The sequence below is a fragment of the Pongo abelii genome, chromosome 4 (assembly GCF_028885655.2).
Source record: "Pongo abelii isolate AG06213 chromosome 4, NHGRI_mPonAbe1-v2.0_pri, whole genome shotgun sequence".
NCBI lineage: Eukaryota > Metazoa > Chordata > Mammalia > Primates > Hominidae > Pongo > Pongo abelii.
In genome coordinates this window covers 70057628-70068919 of record NC_071989.2, presented here as the reverse complement: position 1 = coordinate 70068919, position 11292 = coordinate 70057628, and the positions used below count along the sequence as shown (strand labels likewise).

Genomic DNA, 11292 nt, shown 5'->3' with positions numbered 1-11292 from the left:
TGAGGGAGTTATTCAGGGTGACAGAACTGTTCTGTATCCTGATTTTGGTGGTGGTTACATGAATCACATGTGTTCAAATTTATAGAACTATACACCAATTTTAAAAGTTAATTTTACTCTATTTTAAAAATAGAATCTAAAAAAAAACAACTAATAGCAAACAGAAAACTAAAGAAAAAAAGTGAGATACCCAACACACCTACTAGAAGAGCTAAAATTAAAAAGACTGACCATACCAAGTGTTGATAAGGATATAGGACAACTGGAAATCTCATACACTCCTGGTGGGAAGGTAAAACGGTACCACCACTTAGGCAGTTTCTTAAGAAGTTAAACACACACCTAACAAGTTGACTCAGCCATTCCATTTCTAAATTTTACATCAAGAGAAATAAAAACATATGTTCATACAAAGACTTACACATGAATATTCATAATTTATTTGTAATAACCCCTAACTAGAAACAACACAAATATTTATGAACAGGTGAATGGATAAACAAATTATGGTATATACATACAATGGAATATTACTCAGCATTAAAAAGAAATAAACTACTGATAAACACAAAAACATGGATGAATCTCAAAATAATTATGCTGAGTGAAGAACCTAAAAAAAAAAAAAAAAAAGCAGAATATGTGCTGTATTCTTCCACTTAAATGAAATTCTAGCCAGGCACAGTGTCTTACATGTGTAATCCCAGCACTTTGGGAGGCTGAGGCAGGCAGGTCACAAAGTCAGGAGTTCAAGACCAGCCTAACCAACATGGTGAAACCCCGTCTCTACTAAAGATACAAAAAGTTAACTGGGCAGGGTGGCGCACATCTCAGTTACTCGGGAGGCTGACACAAGAGAATCACTTGAACCCGGGAGGCAGAGGTTGCAGTAAGCCAAGATAGCGCCACTGCACTCCAGCCTGGGCGACAGGGCGAGACTCCATCCCAAAATAAATAAATAAAAATAACTAAATAAAAATTCTAAAAAATACAAACTAATGTATAGTGTCAGAAATCAGATGAGTGCCTATCCATGGACGCAGAAGCATAAGGCAGGACTAGAAAGGGGCACAACAAATTGTTGTGGATAGTGGATATGTTAATTTTCTTGACTGTGTTGATGGTTTTACAAATATATACATATGTCAAAACTTACCAAATTATACATTTTAAGCATGGGCAATTTTTTTTGTCAATTATACTTCAATAAAACTCTCAAAATGCAATTACAATTATGTAAGAAAATATACAAATTAGTGAGAATATGTAAAAATAAAATATTCATGTTATTGTAGAATAGACATGACTGTTAATTTGAAACTTTAATGATATTGTATCTCTATAGAAATGAATGATACAAAAACTGGTATAAATATATTTGTTTGTTGTTTTTTGGGTTTTTTTTTTTGAGATGGAGTCTCACTCTGTCACCCAGGCTGGAATGCAGTGGTGTGATCTCAGCTTACTGCAACATCCGCCTCCCAGGTTCAAGTGATTTTCCTGCCTTAGCCTCCCGAATAGCTGGGATTACAGGTGCGTGTCACCACGCCCAGCTAATTTTTGTATTTTTAGTAGAGATGGGGTTTCACCATGTTGGCCAGGCTGGTCTGGAACTCCTGATCTCAGCTGATCCACCCACCTCGGCCTCCCAAAGTGGTGGGATTACAGGCATGAGCCACCGCACCCAGCCACAAATATATTTTTTAATGGGCAAAAGGTTTGAACTTCCCCGAAGATCTGTAGATAGTAAATAAGCACATGAAAAGACTGTCAACATCCTCAGGCATTAGGAAAATGAAACTTAAAATCACAATGAGATACCACTATACACCTATCAAAATGGCTAAAATAAAAATAAAAAAACACACCCAAAAATCAGATAATACTAAGTGCTGGTGAGGGTGTGGAAACAACTAGAATTTTAATGCATTGCTGGCAGGAATACAAAATGGTACAGCCACTTTGAAAAACAGTTTGGTAGCTTCTCATAAAGTTAAACACCCATTGATCACACAACTCAGTAATCCCACTACTAGCTGTTTACCCAAGAGATATGAAAACTTACGTTCACACAAATCCTGTATGGGAATGTTTGTAGAGCTTTTGTCACAATCACAGAAACTGGAAACATCCTAATGTCCTCCAGCTCGTGAACAGATAAACTGGCAAACCCATACAATGGAATACTACTGAGCAATAAAAAGGAACAACTACTGACACATGGATGAATCTCAGCTACATTATGCTATGTGAAGCAAGCCAGACTCAAAAGTCTAAATCCTGTATAATTCCATTTATATGATATTCTAGAAAAGGCAAAACTATAGGCCCATAAAACACATCAGTAGTTGCCAAAGGGTGTGGGAATGAACTATTAAGGAGTTAGACGAAATTCTGATGGTGATGGAATTATTCTATTACTTGAATCCAGTGAGGTTACTCTGTACTCATTTGTCAAAAACAATAAAACTGTACAACATAAAGGGTGAATTTTACTGTATGTAAATTATATTTCAGTTTAAAAAAAACTCAGTCTGACAGTTTGCATATTTTTAATTTTACTGACAATTTATGGAAAAGAAACATCTCTCTGCTTGCAACCTGTCAAGAAATACTTAACACCATGCTATGTTCTTTGTAGGCTTTTTTCTTTTTTTGTGAGACATATTCCATGCCTGACAGAGGAGCTCATTAGGGAAACAAGTCTAAATATCAAAATAAGTTACAGAAAAAGGCTAGGAAAAGTAAATTAATTAATAGAGTGATAAATCACAGAATACATTTTATATGTGTGGGAAATGAATGGCACATCATCTTGGAAAGGTCTTAGTGCTTCTCAACATTGCTGATCTTATATTATCTCTAACTTTCAAGTCAGGATGATGAGACTTGGAGAGGACAAGTACTTTTTCCGTGATTCCCGAGCTATCAGGTGCCAAAGCTGAGATTCTAACCCATGCCTCTTAGCCCAAAGCCTGACATTTTCTGCATGCGGCGATGGAACAACACAGAAGAGGTTACGACGGCGGCTACACAGTGTGATTTCAATGGACAGCAACGCCTCCTTACTCCCCAAACAACCCGCTCAACTACTTGGCACGAATCCTACACAGTAACACCATGATTAGTGCCACATTTCTTAAATTGAGCTCAACAGGGTCTTGGAATGTAAACTCCCGAGAAAGGAATCAGCGAGCCTTGTGGAGATATGGACCTACTTCTGACAAGTCTTGGTAGTAAGGAAGGCGCATGGGGCCAGCACCGGAGCCAGGGTGCCACTGAAAAGGGTAAACACCAAGAAAGAGGACAGCCGAGGCGCTGAAGAGACTCCTCTTCAATTACACCACTCGGCTCTGGGTCACAAGGTGGGGAACAGCGTACGAAAAACCCCTCCCCTGGCCCTTCCTATCCCCTTTGGTGAAACATTTCCGTGGACTTTTCCCTGCCTCCGTCGCCAGTCCAGGGCTAAAACTGAGGCTCCTCTACAGGCGTGGCTGGGAGGAAAGTGGTGGTGCGCCTTAACAGCGCGAGCAGCCCGGGGCACGCCGGGGGAAGGCGCTGGGTAGTAGGGACCGCGGAAGCACGAGGCCGGGCCAAGGCGACCAGAGCCGGGCCGGGTAGGGCTCCGATGCCACAATGAAGGGGTCGACAGGGGCGAACGAACTCGGGAAATTCTCTCCGGTGACACCCTAAGTGTCTCATGATGCGTTAGTTGACTAGGGGCTCTCACTTTTCCCTCCTTTACTGACCTCGCAACCACTGACCACGCAATCGCTGCCCACGCCGCCACCTCACCTCTCCAGTTCTTGTACTGCGGGATGCAGTAGTATTTGTTCCCGAATTGGTCCGTGCCCACGTGCTCCTTCACTTCCCTTGAAAGCGATCTCCACAAGGCGCGGAACAAATCCTGAGACCAACCCATGCCGTCCACCCAGTTTCCAGCGCTGCCAGCAGCGGGACCCGCAGTAGCTGTAATGCTCCAGCCGCCGACCCAGCCCACCGAGGCGGAGAAGTCAGGCCGGCCTCCATCCTGGAGCCCTTCTAGTAACGGCGCTCACCATTGGCCAGATATATCACCGACTGACCAATGGGAGACTCTGCTGTTCCAGTCCCGCCCCTGAGCTCTGTCATGGCGACGTCCAGTGCTCCAGCTGGTGTGAGGAACACGATATGCTGGGGTTTTTGTCCGCACGACAAACGGGTTTGGAGGACCCTCTTCGCCTTCGGAGAGCAGAGTCAACACGGAGGTAAAGAAAACCTTACCTTTTGGCTAACAGGCCAGTTAGAATCTGGACCAATGACTGTAAGCTTTGCCCCACACTTTCCCGTCTCATCGCTCTCCTGCCACCAAACTATTATTTGCCCTCTAATGCTGTGTGGCTTGCGAAAATAGGATCCCTTTTATTTACTGGTAACAACTTGCCGGCGGGGGGCGGCGGGGGTGGGGGGAGGGGGGTTCCCCCGCGGGCTCAGGTGAAGACACTATAAACCTAAATATGAATACTTCGTTGTACTGTATTCCTTCTCACTTAAGTTGCTCCAAAGAATGACTGCCCTCCACGGACTCGTTCATTCATTCAGTCTGCATATTTAGTGAGTTCCTACAGTGTGTCAGGCAGCCTATTAAAGGCAGAGGACACAGGCCAGGAACTGAACAAAGTTCAAAATGACTAGAGCGGAGAATTGGGGTAGGGACCATTGACAAGAGATGAAGTAGACAGAAACTAGATGAGGAAGAGCCTTGTGTACTTGAGTAGAGGTGTGAAGATGAGAATAAGGTAACAGCTATTACATTTTGTTTTCTGCTTGGAGAATGGGTTGCAACTGAGAACAGGAGTGGGAGCCAAGTTTGGTAACTGTTGTGATTACACTTGTCCGGGAGAGAGTTGATGGAGGCCTGGGCCACGGAGTTGCCAAGTAGAATAAAGATAGTGGAGAGATTTGAACAACATCTAAGAAACAGAATCAACAGGCGATGGAAATTGATTGGATACGTGAATGACGAAAAGACAAGAATGAATAATGATTCCCAGATCTATGTCTTGTATAAGAAGTTGAATATTGCTAATATACTCTGAGAGAGGGTTTTCCAAAGGGAAGAAGCAAGTTTTACTTTTAATTTTGCCCACATTAATTGAGGAACCTGTGAAGATATTTACTTGGAGAACACAGTTGCATGTGACTTCTGCGTTCTGGAGAAATTTAAATATTAATTTCCAACATTTTATCCGTTACGTTTTCAATGTTGTGAAATATCTCTGAGAGTTCCTTTAATGTGTTTTTTTGCCAGTGTCACTTCCTCTGACACATCATCAGCCTTTCATCACAACCACTTTTCCTCATTCATGTCTATAAGTTCACCTTCACTGATTTCCTCAGTCTGCATATCTAGAATGTCTCAAATGGCGGCAGTGTCATTGTTGCCACAATCAGCATGTTCCCACAGGCAGCTATTTTTTTCATTTGCTCCATTTATGTTTAATGCAAGTTTCACTTCTAGTATTATCACTCTTCTTTAGTGCACTTTCATTCTTTTGGCCAATTTACTCTTTTAATCTGTAAAATTCCATGTGGGTTTATCTCAAGGGCACAGAAATATTAATAACAAACCTCCATGCTTTGCAGCCTGTGTGTGAACTGAATAACAGATGCACAGTGACCAATCACCCATAGACTTTGAAAGAAGTAAAATTGCAAATTGGTCACTAATTTTGATTCATATGTTATTTATGTAATGATTTGTGAACTGAAAAGCTAGTAGCAAACTTTTATGCTATTTCTCACAGTTAATAAACTGTGGTAACTGAAATTCATATCAGACTGTGCCAAGTGAGGATTGCTTATACGTTTAAGACAAATAAAGTATTTAAAAATTAAAAAAAAATTTTTTTTTTGAGACAGGGTCTTGCTCTGTCACCTAGGCTGGAATGCAGTGGCGCAATTACAGCTCACTGCAGCCTTGACTTTCCAGGCTCAAATGATCCTCCTATCTCATCCTCCTAAGTAGCTGGGACCACAGACATGTGCCCACACACCTAGCTAATTTTTAAGTTTTTTGTAGAGATGGGTTCTCCCTATGTTTCCCATTCTGGTCTTGAACTCCTGGGCTGAAGTGATCCTCCTGTCTTTGCCTCCTAAAGTGCCAGGATTATATGTGTGAGCTACCACACAGCCTAAAATTTTTAAAAAAATATTTCCATCATTAAGTGATGTTTTTGCTTAACTAAACAACTATATAGTTCCATTTTATTCATAGGAGATGCCTACTGTTTTTCCTTGTCATCATGTAAGGGCAAAAGCATGAACACTGATATGCAGTGTTCACAATTTACACCCTCTAAAAAAACATTTTACAACTTTATTGAGGTATAATTGACATACAGTACCCTGCACATTAAATGAGAATATACAATTTGATGAATTTTGACATATATTTACTTTTGAAACCATTACCATAATCAAGAGAACATCCATAACCCTAAAAAATTTTTGACGGTCCTTTATAATCCCTCTCTCCCTTCTTTCTCTGCTTTACCCTCTTCCTTCTCTAGAAACCACTAATCTGCTTTAGGTCACTATAGATTAGTTTGCATATCTAGTATTTTATATAAATGGAATATTTTTTGTCTGGCTTCTTTCACTCAGCATAATTATATTATTTTGAAATTTCTCCATGTTATCACATGTATCAATTCCTTTTTTTTTGCTGTGGAGTATCCCACTGTGCAGGTATACCACAGTTTATCTAGTCACTTGTCAATGGACATCTGAGTTGTTTCCAGTTCAGGACTAATACATTTACAGCTGCTCTGAAAATTCATGTATGAGTCATTGTATGAACATATGCTTTTATTTCCCTTAAGTTAATACATAACAGTGGAGCTACTAGATATATCCTTTACTTTTTAAGAAACTGACAGTTTTCCAAAAGCATTTTCCAGTCCCACCACTAATAGGTGAGAGTGCTAGCTGCTCCATATTTATGTTTCCCCTTTCCTGCTTTCATTTGACTATTTGAACATTATTTAGTATTCTATTTTATATACTATGATTTTGACTATATCTTTTTGTATAATTTTTTAGTGGTTGCTCTAGGAATTATAAAATACATACTTTTCATTGTCTACTTCGGATCATTTCATTGTTTTACTGCTTCACTTGGCATATAGAAACCTTATCACCCTTTCCCCTGCACCATATATATTGTTGTCTTATATTTTATATTTACATACATTATATATTCCATCAGACATTATAATTTTTTCCAACCATCAATCATATTTTAAGGAAAAGAATAGCCATTATATTTAACCAGGTAGTTATTTCTGTTGCTGTCTCTTTATTCCTGATGTCTCAAATTTCCTTCTTATATCTTTTTCTTCTCTCTGAAGAACATAGTTTATCAATTTTTTTAGAGTAGGTCTAATGTTTTCTGAAAAGGAATCTGCAGCCATTCAAATCATTGTTTTCCTATAGGTAATTTATCATTTTTCTCTGGTTGCTTTGAAGACTTCATCATTAGTTTTCAGCAGTTTAATTATGATGTGTCTGGTTGCAGATCTCTTTGGATTTATCCTAGTTAGGGTTCATTCTACTTCTTGAACTTGTAGACTTATATCTTTCCATAAACTTGGGAACTTTCCAGCCATTTTTTCCAATATTTTTTCAACACTACACTCTTTCTCTTCTCCTTCTAGACCTCCAATGACAAAAATGTTAGTCCTTTTATAATTGTTCCTCTGGTCCCTAAGGCTCTGTTCTTTTTCCCTTCGATCTTTTTTCCTCTATATTGTTAGACTGTATGATTTTAATGGATCTATCTTCAAGTTCACAGATTCTTTCCTTTGCAATCTCCAATCTGTTAGTGAATACATTAAGTTAAAATAATTTTATATTGAAAACTAAAATTTCCATTTGGCTTTTATTTATGTCTTCTATTTCTTTGCTGAGACTTTCTATTTTAACATCTGTTTCAAGTGTGTACACAATGGCTTGCTCAAGCTTTTTATTTATTTTTAGAGATGGGGCCTCACTGTTTTGCCCAGGCTGGTCCTAAACTCCTAGGCTGAAGCAATCCCCCTGCCTCAGCTTCACAAGAGTCACTGGGATTACAGGCTCGGGCCACCATGCCAGTGTTGCTCAAGTTCAAGCATTTTACAATGGTTGCCTTGAAGTCTTTATCAGATAATCTCAACACTTGTGTCATCTCAGCTTTGGCTTGTTTTGTTTGTCTTTTCCCATGCAAGTTGAAATTTTCATGGTTCTTTATATGCAGGGAAATTTTGGATTGCATCCTGGACATTTTGAATACTCTGGGTCTTGTTTTGATCCTATGAAGAATGTTGATATTTTTGTTTTAACATTTAATTAGCAAGATTAGGTTCAGGCTACAAGAACCTACCCACTTATGGACTGTAGTTTTAATATTAGCTCAGTTTTCAAAGTCTCTTGAGATCTTCCCCAGGTGTATGCCGTTCAATGGTCAGACTGCGACCTGAGTGATTAGCTCAATTTTCAAAATCCTTTGTATACTACTCAGGGTTAGATCTATGCATGCCTCACTCAGGGATAAGTTCTGGAGTTTATAAACAACTTTATGGGATCGCTTTCCTGAGCTCCTTCTTCTCTGTGATCTCCTGGATACTTCCCAATTCTCTGGGACTCCCTGTTTTAGCCATCTAGCCAGAAACTTTAGGGTCCAGTTACCCTGTTCTGCCATACGCTTCCATGTTTAGGCCCAAGTCTGGGCTCAGAAGTGAGAAGAGAGGCAATAAGCAACGGGGATTGCCCCTACCCTCTTGGGATCGGGGCTCTGATGAACAGAGAAAACAATTTCCTTCCTCAGAGTTCTGGCTTCTGCAGGCCACTATGTATAGCCATAGCCATTTCTGTCATGGGATTGTCTGTGGCTGTTTACTTTTCAGAGTCCTCAAGTAGCTGTCTGTGCATTTTGTTTAGCTTTTATAGTAGTATTACCCAGAACTGAAGTATTGAATAATGAATGAAATTATCAAATTAAATATCACAACTCATAAAACAAGAATTAAAAGTCCAGTAATGAAAATGATAAGAGATTAGGAGGGTAGATTCAAAAGATCTAGCAGACCATAGTAGGGAGAACGAAACAAACAGTAATAAAGAAAAAGAATTGCAAAAAGATCTGGATTCATAGACTAAAAGGGCTCACTGAAGTCCAGACAAGATTGATAAAAAAGACATAAAAGTATGTATACCTAGTAAATTTATCTAGCAATGAAGAAGATATTATTAAAAGCTTCTAGTGGTAAAGAATTTACCATTCATAAAGGTAAAACATCTCATCAGTAGTTCTAGAGACTAGAAAACACTGGAATGATACCCACTGACAAGAAAGAAGTATTGCAGCCTGTAATCCCAGCACTTTGGGAGGCCAAGGCAGGTGGATCACTTGAGCTCAGGAGTTCGAGACCAGCCTGGGCAACATGGCAAAACCCATCTCTACTAAAAATCCAAAAATTAGCCGGGCGTGCTGGCGGGTGCGGTGGCAGGTGCCTGTAATCCCAGCTACTCACGTGGCTGAGGCACGAGGATCGCTTGGTGGAGGTTGCAGTGAACTGAGACTGTGCCACCCTCCAGCCTGGGTGACAGAGCGAGACTCTGTCTCAAAAAGCAACTAAAAGTTATCTAAAAATAAAAAAAAAAGAAGTATTGCAACTGGGGAATCCAAACAAACCAGTCTATCAGAAGAAATATCTTTGTGCTAAGATTCATAGAAATATTTTACCCCATTTCCTTTCCGGAAAAAAATTAGGAAAGAACATTAATCAAAAAACAAAAGTATTTGAATGAAATCCGAAGGTACATTAAAGATGAAGAGGAGAGGAAACCTATGAACCTTGCAGTATGTGTATGATTAAATGTAAATATATAATAATAAACAAGCTGGAAATATATAATATGGCTGCTAAATTTTTTTTTAGACACTTCTCAATTGACAAGATGGAAATGAATAGCAACTTCATTAAACTAGCAAAAGTAAAGGTAAAAGAAGAAACCATGACATTAAGTAAAGAAGGAATAATACCAAGTATATCAGATGTCATAACAAAGGTGAACAGGCTGATTTCTTCCATATATTATCAGATTAGTTTTTAAAACAAAATAAAGCTAAAAGCTGTTTCTCATAAATACATTAAGTTAAAATATTTTAAAATACTTTACAAAATTCTTAAATAGTTAAAAAGTTAAAGGATAAAGAGAGATCAGACAACTGTAAACAAAATGTGGACATCACTACAAATATTAGATAAGGTAAGATTTAAGGTTAAAAGCACCAAACATTTTAAAGAAGGACATTATATAAAGCTACATATATATGGAGGAAATGAATAAACAAACTAGATTTAGTAGATACATGACTTTACATCCCTTAAATAGAGAACGTACATACTTTTTGTAAGTCAGTGGTACATTTACCAAAATTGTTCTTGGCCACTAAGTAAACTTAAACTTTAACAAATTCAGCTGGGCGCTGTGGCTCACGCCTGTAATCCCAGCACTTTGGGAGGCCGAGGCGGGTGGATCACCTGAGGTCAGGAGTTCGAGACCAGCGTGGCCAACGTGGTGAAACCCTGTCTCTACTAAAAATACAAAAATTAGCCGGGCATGGTGGCGCACGCCTGTAATCCCAGCTACTCGGGGGGCTGAGGCAGGAGAATTGCTTGAACCCTGGAGACAGAGGTTGCAGTGAGCTGACATCGTGTCACTGCACTCCAGCCTGGTGACAGAGCAAGACTCCATCTCAAAAAAAAAAAACAACCAAATTCAAAAAGGTAGCTATCTTACAGGCCACATTCTTTGATCCTAAGCTATAGTAACTGGAAATAAGTCAATTCATGGTAACATCACCACCACCTCTCATGTTTTGGAAATTCAGAATTATATTTCAGAAAACTCCAGAATCAAAGATGAAATGAAAATTGAAGTTACAAATTGGAAATCAAGGAAAAGGAGAATAACCACTTCTACAACTTAGGGGACCCAGAGAAACTTATATTCAATGAAACTTCATAACCTAAAAAAAATATATATATATATATATATACACACACACATGCATACATATTAACTCATTGAACAAAAAGAATATGTAGCCATCTTAAGACACTAAAACAGAGGAGAATGAGAGGAAACAGTGGATAGGAGGCAGGACTAACTTGGCAGCTCCCACTCGGATGGACAGAGCAGTGTATGGAGATGCATATCGTGAACTTTTGCTATAAGAACTACCACAGGAACACTCCAGGAAAGCTG

The 11292-nt window shown here is 39.2% G+C and overlaps 2 protein-coding genes across 3 annotated transcripts in view; one reads left to right on the top strand and one right to left on the bottom strand.

Annotated features, from left to right (window-relative positions):
* The window catches only part of NDUFAF2 (NADH:ubiquinone oxidoreductase complex assembly factor 2), a 206806-nt gene extending 202756 nt beyond the window's left edge, over positions 1-4050 (bottom strand). Inside the window, exon 1 of the mRNA XM_002815588.4 lies at positions 3796-4050. Within this exon, the coding sequence (XP_002815634.3) occupies positions 3796-3922 (127 nt within the window). The 5' untranslated portion in view covers positions 3923-4050. The remainder of the gene's footprint in view (positions 1-3795) is intronic.
* Positions 4051-4091: 41 nt separating this feature from the next.
* The window catches only part of ERCC8 (ERCC excision repair 8, CSA ubiquitin ligase complex subunit), a 71544-nt gene continuing 64343 nt past the window's right edge, over positions 4092-11292 (top strand). For both annotated transcript variants that reach the window (XM_009240735.2, XM_002815587.4), the window contains exon 1: positions 4092-4247. In XM_009240735.2, coding sequence (XP_009239010.1) covers positions 4171-4247 — 77 coding nt within the window. In that variant the 5' untranslated portion in view covers positions 4092-4170. The remainder of the gene's footprint in view (positions 4248-11292) is intronic.